Source organism: Trachemys scripta, chromosome 5 (assembly GCF_013100865.1).
Source record: "Trachemys scripta elegans isolate TJP31775 chromosome 5, CAS_Tse_1.0, whole genome shotgun sequence".
NCBI lineage: Eukaryota > Metazoa > Chordata > Testudines > Emydidae > Trachemys > Trachemys scripta.
In genome coordinates this window covers 77,213,634-77,232,671 of record NC_048302.1, presented here as the reverse complement: position 1 = coordinate 77,232,671, position 19,038 = coordinate 77,213,634, and the positions used below count along the sequence as shown (strand labels likewise).

Genomic DNA, 19,038 nt, shown 5'->3' with positions numbered 1-19,038 from the left:
TTCTCAACCTGTAGTATATAATGATTCCAGTTAAATACTACTTTGGTATGACCCATTTTAAAATAAAATGTGCAATAATATAGTTCAGTCTCAAATCAGTCTTGAAAACGTTCATTAAAGAATAGGAAAAAACATGCAGATATAAAATGTTTAGAGAAGAAATACAATTAGTTTATTAGGCTGTTTTCTGCAAGGCAGCACTTTGATTCTGAATCAGTAAGCAGCAGCAGATTACCTTTGGCGTTTCTGTCATCATCTGAGAATACACAGTATCATATGTAAATAAAAAATAGTATTCAAAAACAGTAAATTACAGACATCATAATGACATTTGAGAAGACCTCATAAATAAGTAATAAGATTAAATTCAGAGTTATTTTGTTGTTATACAACAGAAACTTATTAGAATTAGAGATGCACTGAATGAGATTATATTTCATATTATACTTATGGGTTAACAGTAAGAAAGTAAAAAAAACAGACAGACATTTTGCTTACTCAGTGGCAGAGGTTCAAAAAGGAATTTGAAAAGGATATTGTTAAAATGGATCTAAAACTGGTCTGTCACCCTATAACAGGTATTTATGCCATACTCTTCCATCATGTTATGTGTACACCACAGAGATTATATAACAAGCAGCTCCTGGACCTAGAGTGTGTCCCCTTCTGTTAGTGTATGTTGTAAATTTAAGCTATGGTTTGGTTAATTATATTTATTCTATTTTCTCTATGGGAAAGAGAATCACAAAGATTGGTTTTGGAGTTAATCCTGGATATGATAAAATCTATAATCTCTTTTCCCACAGTTCTAAAATAATATTTTCCAATATTAAACTGGTGCCCTAGTAGTTTAGAAAGCACACTAACGAAACAAAAATCACTCATACTCCTCCAAAAGAAGGGCTGCAACAATTTCAAAGCTGCAGCTACTACAAGCAAACCACATACATATTTCATTGACCTAGGCATGTACATAACGTGAAGGAATGCATGCATGTATGTTGTGCTGGCTCCATTCCTATAATCCATCTGGAGAATGAAACTGTAAAGAGCAAAGAACGTGTTCATTTCAAGCACATTTGGCTCCAAAAGATCCTGCAGGGGGAGCAGAGGAACAGCATGACATGAATATGCATACTCACTACATCCCAACCAACTCATCATTTTGTACTTGTTGTTGGTAGGTTTCCCAGATTAGTGGATGTGATTTTAAGACTCAATCCTTCTTCTGGTGGGCTGATATAACCAATCTAGTGAAATCTCTTTCTAAAAGTAACATGTAGAACTGAAATGAGAACCTTCCATCAAGAAGAAAGAAAATACCTTTCTTTGGCTTTATTCATTCAACAATTACCTACGACAATGAGGAGAGAATGAACCTCTTCCACTGTGCTTGGAAAGCAATTAAAAGGTTTCCTGAAAAATGCTGGTGTCTATATGGTATGCTACCAGTTTACTTAAAATTCTGCAATTTAATCCTCTAACAGCATTGTTTTGTGACTAAAGCTCTTAATCCTTCCAATATTATGCATGAGTTAGTGTGGCATTAGAGGGGTCTTAGAAATAGGTATATTGCTAACACCCTGGTAAGTCAAAAATAATGTCTTCAGGGGATTACTTTTTCCATTGTGCAAACAGCTTGCAACATTTAAATGATCTTCTAATGAGATTGGGTAGTTAAGGTAATATAACACCAGGCTGGGTAAGACTCTGATTTGGTATTATTTTTAGCTAGTAGAGGCTAGAGGCACCATCCTTGGGGATGTGTACTTAGGAGCCAACCACTACAGTATCCAAGAGGCAGTGTGCACAACTAAATGGCAGCTGAGAATGAAAACCAAGCTCTGATTCCCAGTTTTTTAGGGGGAAAGCCACCAAGTACAAATTGCATACAAACTGTAGCACACTTAAGCCCAAGTTTGCAAACTTTTTCTATGGGTCACAGTGCTTACTATCATGAATGGTCCTATGAAAGTGGCCTACTTATGACAGTAAGTTAATGGGACTATTTATGACAGTGAACACTATGCCTAACAGAAAGTACTTGCAGGACTGGGCCCATAGTTATGATTGTGGAAGAGGGAAAATATATGTCATGATGTTTTAGAGCTCTTGCTTTCATTTTAGGGGGGAGGGATAGCTCAGTGGTTTGAGCATTAGCCTGCTAAATGCAGGGTTGTGAGTTCAATCCTTGAGGGGGCCGCTTAGGGATCTGGGGAAAAATCAGTACTTGGTCCTGCTAGTGAAGGCAGGGGGCTGGACTCAATGACCTTCAAGGTCCCTTCCAGTTCTAGGAGGTAGGATATCTCCATTTATTTATTATTTTATAACATATTGAAAATCATAAACTCTTTCTCCTAATCTGGTTTGCAAATGGATATTTGGGATACAAATGCAGTTGTTTGTAAAACAAAAATATTAGCGAGACAAGGTGGGTGAGATAGTATTCTGCTGGTGAAAGAGATTAGTTTTTAATCTCACCAACAAAGTTGGTCCAATAAAAGATACTACCTCACCTACTTTGTCTCTCTAACATCCTGGGACTGACACAGCTATAGAAATGCTACCGAAAAAACCCCCAACATTTGGAATTCAGTCACAATCTTTTTACCACCACCACAGGGATAGCAAAGAGGATTGAAATCTGTAGGACATGCTCATAATTTTACCTTACAGTAGGGAGCCACATCACATTTATTTGTCACATTTCAACATTTTACTAGGACTGTTATGAATTGGCAGGCATAAATCACAGAATCATTAGTATTTACACTCAAAGCCAGATACTCTAGATTTGCCACAAAAGAAAAACCAACATGTGTCATGACAGGAATTACTTCCCCCTTATTTTAAACTATATTTACATTTTATCATCAACATTTAACATATTGAATTCCCTGTATTTTAAAAAAAATGAACTTCAATCTGAATCTTCTACATTTGGTGGAAACAAAATGCCAAAGAAGATAAACTATCACAACTTGCATTGTCTCTCCTCTTAAATGGAGACCTGTAACATGGTCTAGGTTAAATATGTTTTGAAACCCAATGGGACATTCAAGCCATCAAAATTTCATTAGCCTCACAGCAGTTCTAGTGCCTTCTTAAGTTGGACTGTTGGCCTCCCTCTCAATAAATAAATCAGCTGCAATCCTTTTTAGTAACTAAACTCTTTTTTGAAGCAGTATCTAAAACATCAGTCTGCTTGCCTAATTTTACCAATGCTGAATAATAGGTTTTCCCAATTTATTCACAGTTATTTCATGCATTCAAAATTCCAATTTTAAATTCATTATTGGAGCCAAAATTCCAATTCCAATTTTAAATTCATGATTGGAGCCAGAGAAGAGTAGAAACCACTTATAATATTGTCAGGGTATAACCAGATTTTATTTATTTAAGAATTTATAAATGGCACAAATACAAGGTTTATAAAAAGAATATCCTAAAATATAACACTGCTGAAGTAGTCCTCTTTGGCTAAATGAAAGCCTGGCTACCTAGAAGTTTTATGGTATTTTCTAAAGTTTGTAAAACCTAGGCTCTGGAAAACCACTAAGAAGGAGTGACCTCCAGCATAGGCCCTTCCACTAAATAGGGAGATCTCTAGATTGATTCACCAAAGAGTCACCATTGGTTCTGGATAATTTAGTACCGAGAGCCAACTAGAGCAGCCCAACAGGTCTAAACTTCCATGATGGCAGATACATAAGGGAATAAGCACATCTCACAAAGAAAAGCTCCTTTACCCAATCTGAGATATGAAATCTTCCCTAAAAAGAGCAGCTTACTCTCCAGGTTTGATACATCGAAAGTCCAACACAAAGAGAGTATTCTACTTGAGCACTCCATCCCTCACAGGCACTCACTTCCCTCCCCTCAATGTTCTTGTTTAACAAGGAAAGAACAAGAAAGAGGTCCTTGGCTTCCTCTACTGTATCATATATTTTCTTCCACATACAGGAGTCTGACAATCCTCATTTAAACCACAAATCACAAGGGAAAAAATATTTGGTATGAATAAAAACAAAATACTGATTTGATTTCCTCTTTACAACATTAAGGGTACTCCTGTAAATAGTTACAATAAGAACATACTATGGCTTTTAGTTTAAATCAAGACCGACTATTTTTTGCAAAAGGTCGAGGACACTGAGATATACAAAACTGCTTATTACCACAGTGAGACACAGTTTTAACTGAGCAAACAGCAATACAATTGCCTCTTCTATTTCACAGCTGAACCAACAAGGTTAGTAAATTAATAAAACAAACATCCAGTCAAATAACTACCTCTCTAGTTTGCATTTTACTCAATACCCACTTCACCTATTTTTTCTGTTTATGTTTCTTATATATGGTCATTTATGGAATAAAGACAGCATACTGCAATTTTGGTTATGTTAAAAATACTATGAAAATATTAGAACAAAGTTACTACAAGAAAGCTAAAAGGAACATGTCTCCTAATATCTGGTGCACTTTAATTAACAACTCTATTTCAGGTTCTGCTCAACCACCCAAAAGTAGGGTAAGATTATTTTTAAAAAACTTTTTATTTTAAAATAATTAAATTCTATATTAACCTCTTTTCATGCACTTAGCTGAAAAAAAAATGAATATACAAAGACTTCTTCCCTTCAACATGCAAAATTGCTGTTTAGATTTTTGTGGATTTTAATTGCACAGTAATTCCGTCCCCAAGGCACATCAAAGGCCACACTCCCCTCTTTACCATGATTTCAATTGCTCTCATCAACTCATAAGTTTAAAGCATGATCAAATTTGTTCTTCAATCACTTGAGCCCTGTTAATACACTATTCTGTGCGTTCACTCATCCATTCTAAGATTCTGCAACTTCTTTGAGATGTCTTCAAGAGGAATTTACAAAGACATCTTTGATTGCAAGCTGGCCTTGGGGATAAACTTTATAACCACTTGCTTCACTATTCCACAGAGATAACAGGTGACATAGTCTGAGATAAGTTAAAACTAATCTCTATTTTTTGTGCAATTAAATTCTTCAAAATTATAGCTAAAACATCACATTCACCACTTGCATGGTGTATGTGATGCAATTTAATTGACTGATACTGAATATTGATTTTACCTGGAAAAAATACATTATTCAAGGTCATTCCTTGAATTTAAAAATATCACGTTAACCAAAACAGAAAATAAAGTGTTGAATTATAGACTTGTACACATATAAGAACTTACCATTCTCACTGTCGGACTTGTTTTCATGTTCAGTATCAGTCAGAGTGAGGGCTGAGTTGGAACGGCTTGATAGACAGGAACTGCGCCCTGATTTGACCCCCCTGCCCCAAAGTCTCATGGCATGCTCTGGAGACATCACTCCTTCATTTTCAGTATCAGCATCTGACCCTGCACTGATAGAGTAACCTCTGTGGGGGAGCCCCATTTCCGCACAAAATGCCAGTCCACGACGAGTTGCTGGTTCACAAACTCCTAACTGCCTTAGGGTAAAATTCTGTCCTGATTAAGGGAAAAGAAAAAAAAAGTGAGAAAGGTTTTAAAAACCTAAAAATAAACACTCTTAAAGTGTACAAGTTCCTCAGGTATCACACAAGGTGTTTTGTTAAAGCTCCACATGTGTTCTGATCTAGTGAATTCTTTTTCTTTCGCACTCTGAAATGCCCCTTTTCAGTCTGTGGTTTAGCACTGCTTTGTCAAATGCTTAAGCACATCAGAAGTGTTCTAAGGTAAGAAAGAAATATAACATGACCTGCAAACTAAGAAAGGCCAATTCAGCACATCAAAAGGATTAAATATAAATGACAGACTTTTTTGCTTTACCAAAGTGTAAAAGCAATAACAAGTACTTGTCGGGATTATCTTTTTCTGTCCTGGCTAGAGTCCTAAACAACAGGACATTTTCCCATCCAGATGTCACCTGTCATGGCAAAAGGAAAAACTTCCCTCAAGAATAAAATAGTTGTTCATTAAATGGGAATAGAGGCTCAGCTGGTTTTTATTAAATCTTCTGACTTAGTTTAATGACTAAAGACAAACAAATATGTGCTTTTATTTCAAACAAATATGTGCAAGAATACAGCACCTGATTAAATTCTCTGCTGTTTCTAGCCTCTTGACTTTTGCTACATATTCTAGGTATTTTACTGATGAAACAAAGCCAATATATTTTGTAAAATAGCTCATGTTTCAGGGAGAGAAGGTGATGATGTGCAGGGACAGAGACATACAAGTGTATCCCAAATGATTATATTAATAAATTAGAAATAATAAACTCATGACACTTTAAGTTATTGAAGTGTTTAAATTGTGACACTCAAAAAATACTGCTGTTTTTAATGACTGTCTTCATCCTGCTTTTATTTCTGAAACCTTCAGACACATGTTATGATATATAGACACTTGACATGTTCATTGGCAATACCCAGAATGCACTACCACTCCAGCTCCCAGCTATTTCATGGTAGTGCTTGTCTCCAAGCTCTAGGAACAAGGGAAACATTTGGCTGTGCTGATGGGTGCATGGAGTACTTTTTGGTAGCTGTAGTTGGACAGACATCTTAATTTCCCTTAAAGCAGTCAGGTTTCTTTTGAACGCCAAAAGTATATGTTTAACAACAAGACTATAAAAGTAGATAATGTAGTAAGAAAGGAAAGATTAGAAATCAGAAGTTTTGTGGGCTCAGAAGATAGCATATTTCCTGAAATGCCAAAAGAGTTAATGTCGCTTGGACCTTGACAGGTTTTAAATGTGCCAGTTAATTACTTTATTGCTGTGATCGTATCAGTTATTGCAAGCCATTTTATCTCAGTCAGAATCGTAAATGGATTCTGACAATGACACTCATAAATAATGAAAATCAATTGCTACAGTTAGCCACAAAATCAAACGGTACTTATGCAGTTGTGAATAAATGTCAGAAGTAAAATTTAGGGAGGGGTGGATGGGGAAGGAAGGTGTATATATAGCAGTAGGATATCCATAGTGGGGTGAGTGAACTGTGTGAAGGTTCTGATCTGCACACCTCAATGGTGTGTGCCACCAGTTTAAATACAGTCACACCACGTGCAGTTTTATGTGGCTTAAGCTTTCACAAATACTGATAATATAAGCAAATAAAAAAACAATAGTAATGGTGTCATTGTTGCAAGTAAATATAGTACGTGTGACACCGCTATTTTATTATTTAGTTATTAGCATTTAAGTAAATATACTAGAGGAGATGGACTATGTATGCAGCTTTTGCTTGTTTGATATATTATGTATACAGGCCAACATTTCAAATGTGGATGTCTAAAGTTAGGCACTTAGATATGTAACCTGAATATGGAGTTAGCCATCCTTTGGTAAATTTTGGCACAGTATATAATACACATTGTAAACTACACATTTTATATGAGAGACACACATTGTATATAAAGGATAATTATATACACAACACTCTCCTGGCTCTAAGAGCTTGAATGGTGCTTTGAGGAGAGGGGCAAAGAGAAAAAGAGATGCATTGCCTGAGTACTGATGACTGGAAACAGAGTCACAATGGACAATGGGAGTTCTGCCATCGACTCAAAAGTGGTACATGACAAGGACTGTTATGCTTAGAGATCCTAGGCATCTCCAAATGCTTCTACATATATGGGGGCGGGACAGGGGATGGCACGCTCACTCGCACCAGTTACACCACCTGTAGGATAAGAGTACAGCATTCTCTCTCCAATGCAGATTGTAACTGTTGGCAATATCTGACAGAGCCAGACTATAGCCATGCTCTTCTTTGCATACAGACAGCCACATTACAATAGTTCTGTGATGGGTTGGATCACAGAAACCCCCTTAGGGCTGCCAACTGATGTGCCAAGACTACTTCTGCCCCTGCTTTCCCTGCCAGCTTGGGACTCCAGCACCCTGTCTTGTTGAACCAGACATGCCAGTCTGCTCCAACCCAGACCCAGGGTCTGAACCACGTGCCCCAAAGCTGCAGACTTAACTGAAAGCCACTTAAGAAGTATTCCTTTCTTTACCACTCAGATGCACAACTCCCAATGGGGTCCAAACCCCAAATAAATTTGTTTTACCATGTATAAAGCTTATGCAGGGTAAACTCATAAATTGTTCGCCCTCTATAACACTGATAGAGAGATATGCACAGTTGTTTGACACCCCCCCCCCCCGTATTAATACATACTCTGGGTTAATCAATAAATAAAAAGTGATTTTATTAAATACAGAAAGCAGGATTTAAGTGGTTCCAAGTAATAGCAGACAGAACAAAGTGAATTACTAAGCAAAATAAAATAAAACATGCAACTCTAAACCTAATACAGTAAGAAAACTGAATACAGATAAAATCTCACCCGCAGAGATGTTTCAATAAGCTTCTATCACAGACTGGACACCTTCCTAGTCTGGCACAATCCTTTCCCCTGGTACAGTCCTTATTCCAGCTGAGGTGGTAGCTAGGGGATTTCTCATGATTGCAGCCAATTTGTTCTGTTCCACCCATTTATATATCTTTTGCATAAGGCATATATCTTTTGTCCCTCTTTGGGTTCCCACCCCTCCTTCTCAATGGAAAAGCACCAGGTTAAAGATGGATTTCAGTTCATATGACATGATCACATGTCACTGTAAGACTTCATTACCCACTTGCCAGCACACAGGTATACAGGAAGACTTACAAGTAAAACAGAGCCATCTACAGTCAATTGTCCTGGTTGATGGGAGCCATCAGGATTCCAAACCACCATTAATGGCCCATACTTTGCACAATTACAATAGGCCCTTGAATTATATTTCATATTTCTAGTTTCAGATACAAGAGTGATACATTTATATAAATAGGATGACTACACTCAGTAGATTATAAGCTTTGTAATGATACCTTACAAGAGATCTTTTGCATGAAGCATATTTTAGTTATATTATGTTCACACTCATCAGTATATTTTCATCAAATCATATAGAGTGCTATGTCACAAGTCCCTGCACCGATGTGCTGGGTGGGAAAGACTCCTTGAGCCCTCTCCCCAACTACCAAGATTATTTTGCTGGAGCAGTCATAATCTGTCTTTATATAGAGATACACACACACATTTTCTATGAGGCTCCATTACAGGCAACTCACATCATCTGCCCATTTGTCAGCTGCCAGTTTGCTTATTTTTTGGTATGTAATTACAGAACTGCCAGTACTTGCCTGGGGCAATTTTTTAGTTCACATTATATTTTCCATTATAAAATTGCAACAACTAACAGGTGCATAGTGGAGCCAGAGCATCAGTCTCCCATCATAGCACAGAAGCTTAGATCCTTTCGATGCCACAAGGAAATTTTATATTATGCCAAGGACTTTGCATACTGAGGGGCCCAATCCTTGATTCACTGAACTAAATGGTAGTTTTGTCAGAAATTTCAAAAGGAGGACTGTTGTCCCCTATGTAAAATTTCCTAAATAAAACACTTACTTTTAAAAGTTAACAATGGAAGTGTGTTTGTCAATATAGTTCACCTACAATGTAACACATTCTGTACAAAAATTCTACATCTTTGAAAAACCCAAACATTAAAAAGTCTGGAAATTAACTCTAAAGGTATGTCTACACTGCAGTGTAAGCCCAGGGTTCAAACTCAGGCACAAGCCTAAACCCCTTCCATCTACACACAAATTGTGCTAACCCAGAGCTTGGACCCAGGGTGGAGGGTCCACACTTGAGTCAAGGTGGTACAAGCCCTATTGTTCTGCAGTGTAGATGCAGCCCCACTGGAGTCATGCTCTGGGGCTCTGCCAAAAGTATCCCACAGTCCCGAAAGGAGACTCTCTTTGTCCTCAGGACAGCCAAGTTTTACCACGCTGCAACAACAAAGGGCTAGAGCAGCAACATTTTGGGAAGGTGCTAGGAAGTTTGGGATACGGGTGGCTGGACTCAGATCCATGTAATGTACTGCAGATGCTGGAGCCACAGACGTGACCCAGGGTTCAACAATTCCTAACCTGGGATTACAAATGAGTGTGGATACTCAAGCCACAGTTTAACAAACCCAGGGTCTGATAACTTGAGTTCTACTACTCCTGGGCAGTAATCCTTTAAGATATTTGGTTTGGGAACTTACCGTTTTTTTAATTAACACCAAAAATTAATTTAGGGTCCAGACGTAAGGTCAACAAGAAGAGAACTCTGTTCAGATATATCGCAACAGGCCCGGCAAAGTAGGGCTCCATCCTGCATGCTTTAGATAATCAATAGGATTATAGTGTGACATTGCACTCCATATACTTTATGAAAATATGCTTGGAATGTGAATATAATGTAACTGGAATATGCTTTATGCAAAAGGTCTCTAGTAAGGTATCATTACAAACTTTATAATCTACTGAGTGTGTTCATCCTATTTGTATGAATGTATTGTTCTTGTATTTGAAGCTAGAAATATGAAGTATTACTCTGAAGTCCTATTGTAACTATGCAAAGTGTTGGCCATTAATGGAATCTTGGAATCTTCATTACTCACTGGCTAGCACTCTGTTTACTTGTAAGCCTTCTTGTATACATGGGTGCTAGCCAGTGAGTAATGAAGTCTCACAGGACATGTGAACATATCACGATACTGAAATCCATCTTAAGCCTGGTGCTTTTCCATTTAGAAGGAAGGGTGGAAACCCAGAGAGACACAATGGATTCCCAACTTGTGCGAAAGATATAAAAGGGATGGAACAGAACAAACTCTGCCAGTCATGAGAAAACCCCTAGTTACCACCTGAGCTGAAGCTAACAAGAACTGTACCAGGGGAAAGGATTGGGCCCAGACTAGGAAGGAGTCTAGTCTGTGAAAGAAGCTTATTGGAACATCTGAGGGTGAGATTTACCTGTATTCAGTTTCTTAATGTATTAGGCTTAGACTTGCGTGTTTTGTTTTATTTTTCTTGGTAACTTACTTTGTTCTGTCTATTACTTGAAACCACTTAAATCCTACTTTTTATACTTAATAAAATCACTTTGGTTTATTCATTAACCCAGAGTAAGTGATTAATACCTGGGGGAGCAAACAGCTGTGCATATCTCTATATATAGAGGGCAGACAATTTAGGAGTTTACCCTGTATAAGCTTTATACAGAGTAAAACGGATTTATTTGGGGTTTGGATCCCATTGGGAACTGGGTGTCTGGGTGCTGGAAATAAGTGACTTGCTGAGCAGTTTTTGGTTAAAGTCTGCAGCTTTAGGGGTGTGGACCAGACCTGGGTCAGTGTTACAGCAGACTAGCATGCAGGGCTTTGGAGCTGTGCTCCAAAACCTGTAGCTCCACTGCTCCGGAGCTGCTTCACGCTCCGGGCTGCACTCTAAAGCCCTGCTAGCATGTCTGGCTCAATGAGGCAAGGTTCTGGAGTCCCAAGCTGGCAGTGTAAAACGGGCCCAGAGGTAGTTTCAACACATCAGGTAACAGTCCCAAGGGGGTCTCTGTGACCGAACCTGTCATATATAGAACATTTCTGTATGTAGGGAAGTTGGAGATAGGGTGAACTACACCTGACTGGGACATTGAGGTAGTGGATAGGGCAGGGGAAAAGAAGCTTACTTACCAGTAACTGAAGTTCTTTGAGATAAGCCGCTGCAAATTCACACTTGTGGGATAAAGCTACCTGGGCCATGAATTTCCAGAACCTTCTGGAAAGCACTGTTCATTGTGTCATTCGCTCCTCCCTAGTCCTCCCACCCTGTAGGGTTCCAAGGGTATAAAAAGGAGCATGGCCACATCCATCCCTCAGTTCTTTCCACTAATTCAGGAATTCCTAACCTGAGACTCCAAAGAAGTGGGGAAGGTGGTCAGGTAGTGTGACTACGCTGAGACTCAATTCAAAGAATTCCTATTACAGATAAGTAATCTTCATCTCTTTTTCGAGTGGCCTCTGCATATTCCACTTGTAGGAGTTTATATCAAGCAATACAACCCCCAGGAAGGTGGGCTGAGAAGTTCTAAGTAAACAAAGACAGGAGAATTGCCAAACAACCATCAACTCTGGATAGCAAGTCAAGAATGAATAGAAATGACTGATCTGGCTCTCCAAAAATAAGTCTTAATGAGGGAACATTTTCACTAAAATAAATATATATCTACACAGACACCTATATAGATGCAATGTGTGTCATGCAGCATGATGCAATGAAGATGCGGTGATAATTCCAGGACAGCAAAGCTGATTGTACAAAGAGCAGGTGATCACTGTACCAAAAAAAAAAAAAAAAAAAAAAAAAAAAATGGCGACAGAGAGGTCTCATACCTTCTTGATTATCAATCTTTGCTCTGGCTAACATCTCTTCATTTGTACTTAGACATTTACTTAAAATTACAAGTCTTAACTGAAAGGCAAACTAAAAGGCAAACTCCACCATATTCTAGAAATAGCTAGCTACCAATAGCAGCAAAGTAAGTTAAAAATCAAAGAATACCTCACTCTCCCCAGACAACTCCTTCCTGCTCAGCAAACATAGTAAAATACAAGTTTTTGCAGTGTGCCTTTAAAGTCAGAAAATTTAGGCTATTTTGAACCAAGGGAGAGAGTGAACTCCAAAGCTAAGGAGTCCTCAAGGAGAATGTTCAGCCAGCAGTTCCTCCCCTTTTAAACTAAGAGAGCACTACTTTATATACCTTCACTGATCTGTGGCAGAATGGGACAGAGACAGTGCGAAACAATCAGATCCGAAGTCATTGGGTAAAAATCAAGCCTTGCTTTGGTTCCTACTCAAAACTCCGCACAACTCAGCTCGTACCTGCATTTCTGATTTAACCTTCCTGCTTCTCATGAATTCTTCACTTCATAACAGTCTCATTCCTAATTTTTCCCTTTGCATCCTTCCATTCTGATCATCTTGCCTTCTTCCATGCTGGCTGTTATGCAACTACCTTTGCTTCATACAAATCCTTTCAAGAACACCACTCTCTCAATGAATGCACAATGATAATCCACCATACAAAGATATCCCACCAGACAAAGATATTTAAATTCATCTTTTTTAATCAATTTAAAAAATATAACTGAGAAATAAGCAAAAGATGAACTGCTTTGAGTCAGAAACACCATCCTCTTCTCTAAAAATAATATTCCATTTGTTACTCTACTTTCCCCCTTTTCTACACTTCTGGTTCCTGCCAACCATCATTTTATATATATATTTATCTATCTAATGTAGATAGTAAGCTCATCAGGGAAGAAATGTCTTTATTTGCCTGTAAATCACCAGGTATATCTAAGTCCTTATGATAAAATGTTGATCATGGATGTCCCTGAAATGCACTGAAATACCAGCAATCATTTCAAACCGTCTTGCAACCACCACTTTCCCCAGTTGCCAGATGAGGGATTATTTGAATTAATTCAGATTCAGCCCAGTTATTTTTAATTTTTGTATTCATGCTCAAATGTGTAATGGGCACACAAAAATTAAAAGTCACAGTCATCACCTGTGTGTCATCCTGAATAGGTCTCCTGAAGGTACTGTATATACTACACAGATTTTTCATAAAACTCTACTTAGCAGGAGCCAGATACAGAGTGACACTACCCTTTTGAAACACTGCAAAGCCATTCTTTCTCAGAGTCTGTCAAACCTACAGAGGGTGGAATTCTATGTGATCAGCAGGCTACTCTGATTGTGATGATGAAACAGCTGTATTAACTGGAAAATGGCTAGCATATGTTGAACATTTTGTGTACTCCTAAAGTCATGAGAGCTGAATTAAAACTGTATGCAAAACATGGACAAGAACAGATTCTTCATAGTGAAAGGATAATCATGCTGTGTGCCATCAGACTGTCAGGACACCGGATGGATGAGAATCACTGAAGGAAGCATTATGGTGTGATGCAGTCTTTTTGGCTGCTGTGAAGCAGGGCCAGAATGGGACTTGTAGTTTACAGAGAGTCCTGAGTGACCTGCCTCCCAAATGGGGAACCTGTATGTCTCCTTTCTCCATTGTCAATCCTGGTCAGTTTCTCAGGACAGACAGCATCAGAATCCAAGGGATTCTTATGCAGTTGGAAGATATGGGTGTGGACTGTGAGACATCCCATCTGCAAAGGTCGTTTCAAATATTTGGTGTCCAGGCTGAAGCAGGGTTAAGAGTCACCTTTGAGAAACTACAGGGACAGAAAGGGGAAGGAGAAGAAACAGGAGCAAGACAGAGAAGGCTTAAAAGCAGAAACAAGAAGAAAAAAAAAAGCAGAAACAAGAAGACGAAAAAAAAAAAGATATGAGCAGAGCTTACTGAGCGCTTGTCTAGAATCCGAAGGATGAGTATGCAATGTTTATGTTTAGGGTTCAGACCATTAAGCATAGGAAATATACCTACAGGGGAGAGAAAGGAGAGACTGAACAATAGGCATGATACTTTCCCCTTTTGTCATGTAGCTTCCACAACATGTTTACTGGACTTTTCAAAGCTGCACCTATAGTGTTGCTTGCCACTGGGCAAGAAACCTTGCTGTCTTTTGTTGGAGAAGACTAACAACTAAGTAATAGGCTATACCTATGTTTACACATCATTTCTCTGTTTAGTATTATACATATTTGTGTTCCTTCATTTTGGTTTTGGTTTTCTCCTCCTAGTCCTTTGTGAAACGTATCCTTTTTTCTAAATCATCTTTCTCTTCCCCCTTCTCTTGAGTCATGATTTCTCTTCTCATATTTTTTCCCCTATATCTCTCTCCTTGCTAATCACATCCTTCCTCCTCCTCACTCTTCTCCAAGGTCTCAATCTTTCCCTTTCAACTCCTCTCTTTCCACTGTGTTCACCCCATTTTACCTCACACTTTACTTCCTCTTTTCATTCCCCGCTACTCTCAGTCCCTTCTCTCATTTCTACAAAGTCTCTATCTCTTCCATTACAATCTTTCCTTTCTCATTTTCTTCTAAAAAGTCTCTTATAATCTTTCCCAAACCCCATTGGCAGAAGTGAAGGGCAGAGACTTGGCTACCCTCCACTAGAGCCAAAACAGAGTACAGTCTTCATCTTCTGCTGCCTTCCTTATATTGCTAGACTAACAATTATTTTTCCAAGCAGACAAAATGCAGTGCCATTATTCACAAAGTAATAAATCCTTAACTAGGTTTCCTTCTGTCAACCAATGGCCATAGTCTGATTGAGCTGTGAATTGCCACTCTCTCAGACATCTGTTTAAAAACTGTCACTCAACCCATGCCAAACAAACAACTGTGTGCCGGTTGATGGCACAGACTTCAGAAGGGCAAAATTTGTTCCTCTTAATGTTCTGCATAAATAATACACACACACACACACACACACACTCTTGCAGATGATCCCTTATGGGCACAAACTTGTTCTCTTTTTCTCTCTATGGGAGAACTCATGAGGGCTGCTAAAGTATTGCAAAAACAGCTCTGGAGAGAGTTCACCTAACTGCACTGTGTATGTAAGGCCAGAGATGGGACAGTACAAGATTTCTGAGCTTGACAATTCCTTGATTTCAGATTTCTTTTAATCTTCCCAAATGCAATCTTCATTTTGAATGTTCCCTCTCCCAGACTAAATTTTGAACGCCTCCTCCCGCCCAAGATCAAATGTTACATTATGTATTTTCCTAAACATCATTGATATGTTTACAACTTTTATTCTAATTTCAGCAAATATTTCTGTTTACAGACTTCATTCAATTTGGGGCCTTTTAATTAATTAAAATAACTTTATATCTTGGAAGCTCTGCACTGATTCATCACTTTTCAGCAAGGAAAAATGTCAAATGAACTCCCTCACTAGCCTAACCTTTTCCCACCCTATCAACCCATGCCATGTTTGCTTTACCTAAGGTGTGTCTGCACGCATGTGCACATGCATTTAGTGACTGTGCAGGGTTATGGGTAAGCAGTTGGCAGTGGGAGGGATGTGAAGCTGGAAGAATATGAACAAGTGATGGACCAGAAGAGGTGAAAGCCCATGCCTTTGCTCTTAAGGTAATGGGCATTGGGTAAAAGAAGATGGCTTGAAGTATTTTTTATTAATGAGCAATAATTCAGAGCCACTTGAGTTTGTGCTCTACTTTTCTCCGTAAGATCTGTATAGTGAGGGATATACTATGCCAGCAGTGTTGACCTAAACCGCCCTTTTTTCCAGGTCTCACCACCTCATTGTGTTCCTGCTTCCTAGAGGTATATGGATCTTGTGTGGATCCCACATTTGGTTTCACACACACACACACACACACACACACACACACACACACAGCAAAATCCCATTCAGTAAGTAAGTAATTCAGGAATTCACTTTCTTAGTGTTTGGTATCTATAAAGCAAAGATACTGCCATAGCCCCCAGTGGTGAACTTTACAATACAATGGCTGTCCCCACCCTCCAGCAGAGCACAGGAGGAATAAATGACACTCCATGTGTTCCGGCAGTTAATACGACCCAGGCTATTTTGGCTTAATAAAAAGCAACAAAAAAGGAATATATTTAAATGAGATGGCCTCATTTTTCATGCTCCCAAATGCTGTATCTGGTTTGCCCCAAACTTTACAGAGACTTTCTACCCTGGCACAATGTCATACCTGTTAAATTTCAGCAGGATTAGGTCACTTTTGAGCAAGTTTACAGATGGTCAACATTGGGCTTATAAAGAAGGCGAGCTTCAATTTTATGTAGTGACTGTGATCAATAACGGATGTATGTCCCTGTAGGTAATTTTATTCCAAAGGATTGCAAAGCACTTTACAAACTATACAAATATGAGATTCATCCAGCCATCTCTTAATAGCCAGGCTGCAGTTCAACCACCACAAAACACACTGCATAACAGTGATCACAGTTTTTGGCCACACTTTTATTTTAGGTACTTTTATCCCCATCACGGTAGTGTCTGAGTGCTTCACAGTATTCATCTTCACAACACCCCTGTGAGTTAGGGACTTTCTATTATCCCCATTTTACAGAGAGTCTCTCTGTGCCACAGTTCCCTAAGTGACTTGCCCAAAGACACGCAGGAAGTGTATGTCAGAGCAGAGAATTGAACCCAGGTCTCCCAAGTCCTAGGCTAGTGCCCAAACCACCAGACAATCCTTGCACTCACCTCTCTATTATGGAAAGTGTCATGGGAACTTTAATGAGGAAGAGTGCAAGTTTGAAGATTTCACATGAAAGATGGTTGATTCCCCATGACACACAGTAAACTGAACAACACATAATAATAAAACCTAACATTTGCAGCATTTAGTGCTTCATATGCTCAAAGTACTGTGAAACATTAATGATTAGTTCTTACATACCATTCTGAGTTACTACCATCAGATGGGGAAGTGAGGCACTTAATTTTAGTGACTCAGCAAAGGACACCTAAGGAGTCAATGACAGAAACAGGATATAGAGAACTCAATGAATCAACCCTGGGCCAGTGATTAGCACACAGAATTGTGAATCAGGAAGCTTGCGTTCTTAATTTGTGACTTGGTCAACCTTGCAAGAACGCGAGGTTTCAAGGACACTAGGTATTTCAAACCTATTGTTTAGACTATTAATTTATCTTTTCCTGTCCTAACATGTAGGATAGTGTTGACGTTATCACATTGTGATACTATCCCAGAAGAGCCTACACTCTGGGAAAGAATGCACATGATAGCAATGGGAATGGACACATGAGAAAGTAGGCCATCATAATTTCCTGCCACTATCACTCTTCTTGTGCATCACTGTACTATAATCACAATGCAACAGTAGAGATTTCTGAATTCAAACCCTTATTTTTCAGTTTCAAAATGTGGACTCAAAATGGTAAAGGTTGAGCATTTCTATTTTGTCACTAGATAATCTCCCTGATTTAACTGTTACTGCTGTTAGCTTCTGGGATGCTTTTCCAGTTTCTCCTTTGCTGCTCTACATAAGTATAATGAATATTCTCTAAAATACAACACACTATCACTCACAAGTGCATGATTTTTATAACAACTAAATATATCAATAAGGACTACTTAAACATATATAGTAATGTTCACCCCTAAGGATCCTAAAAACACTTTACAACCAAACAGATCTACAAACTAGACAAGGACCACTTCACTCACCACTGAAATGCAGCCATTTCTGGTGTGGAAAGTGGAAGCACTGTGTTTTGTGGGGAGGTTATATTTTGTTGGGTTTGGTTTGCATTTCTATATTCATATTACATTAAACTTTGCTCATATTTGGTAAAAGTACAAAGACATTTTTAGCAATAGATTTTATCAATAGAATAGAAAAAAGGAATTGTTAATTTTTTCACTCCAAAATCTTGTGCTAAATATGTCTTTGAACTTGTACAAAATTTCTACAAAGTTTCACTTAACTATGAATATACTGCTAAGGAAACAATCAATATTTTCTACCCAGCTCTAGATAATACAAATAGAAGATGTAATTTCATGCATCTCAATGGGTTGTTTTAACTTCAAAACCTGGTTGCTGGACCATTTCAATAACAACACCTTTAAAAATGATGACCAAAAAATTTGAATAGCTGAAATTTAATTAGAGTGGACGCCTTCATTTGGTTTTAGTTTTTAACAAAACATTATAAATGCACAAGTATTTATACCTGCACTTAAGGATAAAAGCCACATGGATGTATTTTTTCAGTTTCTACATCAAATAATTAGGGCTCTATCCCACATTATTTATATTAATAAAAGTCCTGTTGATATCAACAAATTTTGGATTTGCAAGCAATGGCAGGTTGGCCTTATAGTCTATATAGTGGCAGCTACTAGACTGCCCAGTCACAGAACTGAATTAAGGGAATACAGGGCTCTACATACCACTACATGGGGGTCCCTGTTTCCCACTTGGAGTTGTCTAGGGGCTTCCGTAGGGTCAGATAAGCATCTAGATCAAAAATGTTATTTGCATTTTCATACTTATAATAATAGTAATGATCAAGATCCCAATTGCACAACTTCTGCTCACACTTGTGAACACTTATACAAGTACTCCTATTGATTTCAACCTATAAATGTAAATACTCAATGAAATAAGGATTGCATGACCACATCCAAAATTTCTACA

At 38.3% G+C, this 19,038-nt stretch overlaps 1 protein-coding gene across 11 annotated transcripts in view; it reads right to left on the bottom strand.

The window, feature by feature from the left end:
* Positions 1-19,038, bottom strand: part of TENM3 (teneurin transmembrane protein 3) — a 1,277,620-nt gene that overhangs the window by 458,716 nt on the left and 799,866 nt on the right. For all 11 annotated transcript variants that reach the window (XM_034771464.1, XM_034771465.1, XM_034771467.1 and 8 more), the window contains one exon: positions 5,222-5,500. In XM_034771464.1, the coding sequence (XP_034627355.1) occupies positions 5,222-5,500 (279 nt within the window). The remainder of the gene's footprint in view (positions 1-5,221; positions 5,501-19,038) is intronic.